The sequence below is a fragment of the Acanthisitta chloris genome, unplaced genomic scaffold (genome assembly GCF_000695815.1).
Source record: "Acanthisitta chloris isolate BGI_N310 unplaced genomic scaffold, ASM69581v1 scaffold22937, whole genome shotgun sequence".
In the NCBI taxonomy this organism is placed as follows: Eukaryota; Metazoa; Chordata; class Aves; order Passeriformes; family Acanthisittidae; genus Acanthisitta; species Acanthisitta chloris.
This window is the reverse complement of record NW_008681277.1, coordinates 9,102-11,710: the sequence shown is the minus strand read 5'-3', so window position 1 is coordinate 11,710 and position 2,609 is coordinate 9,102. Positions and strand designations below refer to the sequence as shown.

General features: G+C 45.8%; 1 protein-coding gene across 1 annotated transcript in view; it reads right to left on the bottom strand.

Annotated features, from left to right (window-relative positions):
* Positions 1-807, bottom strand: part of TMEM39A (transmembrane protein 39A) — a 7,952-nt gene extending 7,145 nt beyond the window's left edge. Inside the window, 1 exon segment of the mRNA XM_009078059.1 lies at positions 695-807. Coding sequence (XP_009076307.1) covers positions 695-807 — 113 coding nt within the window.
* Between the last annotated feature and the right edge of the window lie 1,802 nt (positions 808-2,609).

Below are 2,609 nucleotides of genomic sequence, written 5' to 3'. Positions count from 1 at the left end.
GGGAAAGAAGTAACACTGGGCCCTTTCAGTTTTCATAGCAAACGTGGAGATCTAAATCTGTGTTCCTGTTTCAGTCCCCAGCTTCCCCAGAAAATGGAGATTATCTTTGCCAGCTACGAAAATTAGTTTCATCTGCAACCAGCAGGTCTAAAAGAGAATACAGGCATCCTCCTGCCCTGCCTTTCTATTACGTAGGAGGGGGACTCACAGCTGAGCTCTGACACATCACACTAATTCCCTGTGGCATTGCAGGCAAGTGAGCAAGGGAGACAAGGACAGATCATTTGCTAGAGATCACTGCTCTGAGAACTGCTGCAGCAAAGACAAATGGATCACTGTGCAATTTCCACCCCTAGCTGTTGTGACCACAGTGAGTGGTGAAGGGGAGCAGAGACCACTTCCACAATCCCCTGCCGTGGGGCTGGTTTTAATGCATAAAGTCAGGAGAGGGGATGCAGAGGGGAACATCCCACAGCAGAGCTGAGAAGCAAAGCTGAAACAGGTCTGTCACGCAGGACATGTTCCCTCTTGGACGAGCCATCTCCTAATGCCACAGCAGAGGGCTCATCTTCCAGTTCCTCGCTTTAACCACAAAGCCACACTCCCTCACAGAGTTCAGAGTGGATCAATGCTTTTAGCACTCTCCTGGCCACGGGTGTGTCTCAACAAACCTCAATCCTACCTTTGTCCTCACCTGTTTCTCAAACCAGTACCGTTTCCGCAGCTCCCACCAACCAGCGTCTGGAGAGAAGGCAAAGCTGAACGGCTTAGCTGCTGCCGGCTGGGTCCCCTCCTTCCACCGGGCATGACCAGGAACCAGTCCACTTCCAGTGCCTCCAGCAGGCTGTGCCCCAACACCCAGACAATGATCCAAAAGCCTTCCCAAGTCTGCAAAGAAGCAGAAACATCACTTTAGCTGCAAACTGCTGATCACCTAGTTCGCACCCCAGGCGAGTAAATTCATACAAAAAGAAGTGACTCTCATACACTCAGAGCCCTGTGGGACAGCAATCACCACCCTGAAACGCTGTGACCTTTCAATGGCACCAGATCAGTGCCTGCTTGCACATGCACAATGAATGTCACTGACACTGTGTCTTTAACAAGGGGCTGCTTAAATCAGCCGTCAGTGACTGCTAGCAATTCCTGTTGGCTGGAAAGCACCACGGAGCATCTCCAGGGCTGGAGACCACACAGCTGCATGCTTCATTTCAAAAGCAAGCCTGGGGAGAGCCCTCTCCATGTTGTGGGGGAGCCACAAGAGCTTTGCAGGTCTTTTCAACCACCCAACATGTTAACTGACAGGCTCTGATGCTGGTAGGTAATTTGGATGCCCTCTGCCCGAGCTCTGAGCAGACAGACTGGTCTCCATGAAAGTAACTACGTGGTTCAGCTCCCTTCTGTGCCATGAAAGCCTGACTGACATGAAGATAGGAGGTCCATTTAAAAGTGGTTCTAGTTAGCAGAGTAGCACAGCAAAACACACACGTATGCACATACTTCAGTTGCACATATAGGCAATCACATCACCCAGCCCTCGGAAGTAATTTTAGAGTAAGCTTGTAACTACTTATTTTTTCAATGACATTTAAATCTATCAGTTCCTTAGAGTGAACTAGTATGAGAGAGGTTGGACAACTCAAAACATCAGTAACAAAGGTGGATTCTCTGGCACAGGCTTTATCACTTCCCATACAATTCTGCTTCTATTTTACTGGTCTCCAGCATCACACTGCAAGGATTTCAGCAGTCAGGTAAGTTTCTAACGGCTATAGCAGATGTAAGGGAGAGAGGAACTGGACTGGAGTGCAAATCTGGAAGTCACTCCAAACACGTGTGCTGCACAGAAACAAAACACTGAGTATCTCCCTACAAGGACTTTGGTGAACCTGCATGTCTGGAGACTAATCAGCTGCCCCTTTGGAAAAATATCACAGTCAGAACCAACCCAGGGTCCAAAAAAGCCCCCTGCACACCCTCTGGGAAACACTGGATCTAGCTTTGAAATCTACAGATGGAACCTATCATCTATTTATAATTCAGTTATCACCTCTTTTAAAATCCTGAGAAATCACAGCTGGCAGAAATGCCAGGAAGTTTGCTCAATGAGTCACACCACTGTCATCATCAACACAGTGTGCAGGAGAACTATTCTAAAAAACTCCCTCAAAGAATTGTCCTTTGTATTAAAATTTCCCATCCTTCATCTCTACTTCAATAACTAACTGTTGTGGTTGAAACCAGGATACCAATTCTCAAATTTTCAACAAAAATCAAGATGTTTCAAAAGACTAATGCTTTCCACATACCCACATAAAGGTCACTTGCAGAAAAAAAAACAAAGAAGACAAAAAAAGACAAACCCACGCCAAAACCCAAAGATCCTGGAGAGAGAAAAAAGGGAAAAAAAATGCATGAAAGGAGATGAAACATTGGACAATTTAGGCTTAGAGGAAAATAATGTGTTTTGTCAGACTCTCATTATAATTCCAATGACAACACAACTGAAAATGGAAGCCTTCCTTACCTTTATAGACAAGACTCTAAAGCTTTCAGAGATTTTTCTCTAGGATGTTCTAGAGTTTTATTTGGGAATATTTGTATTTCAG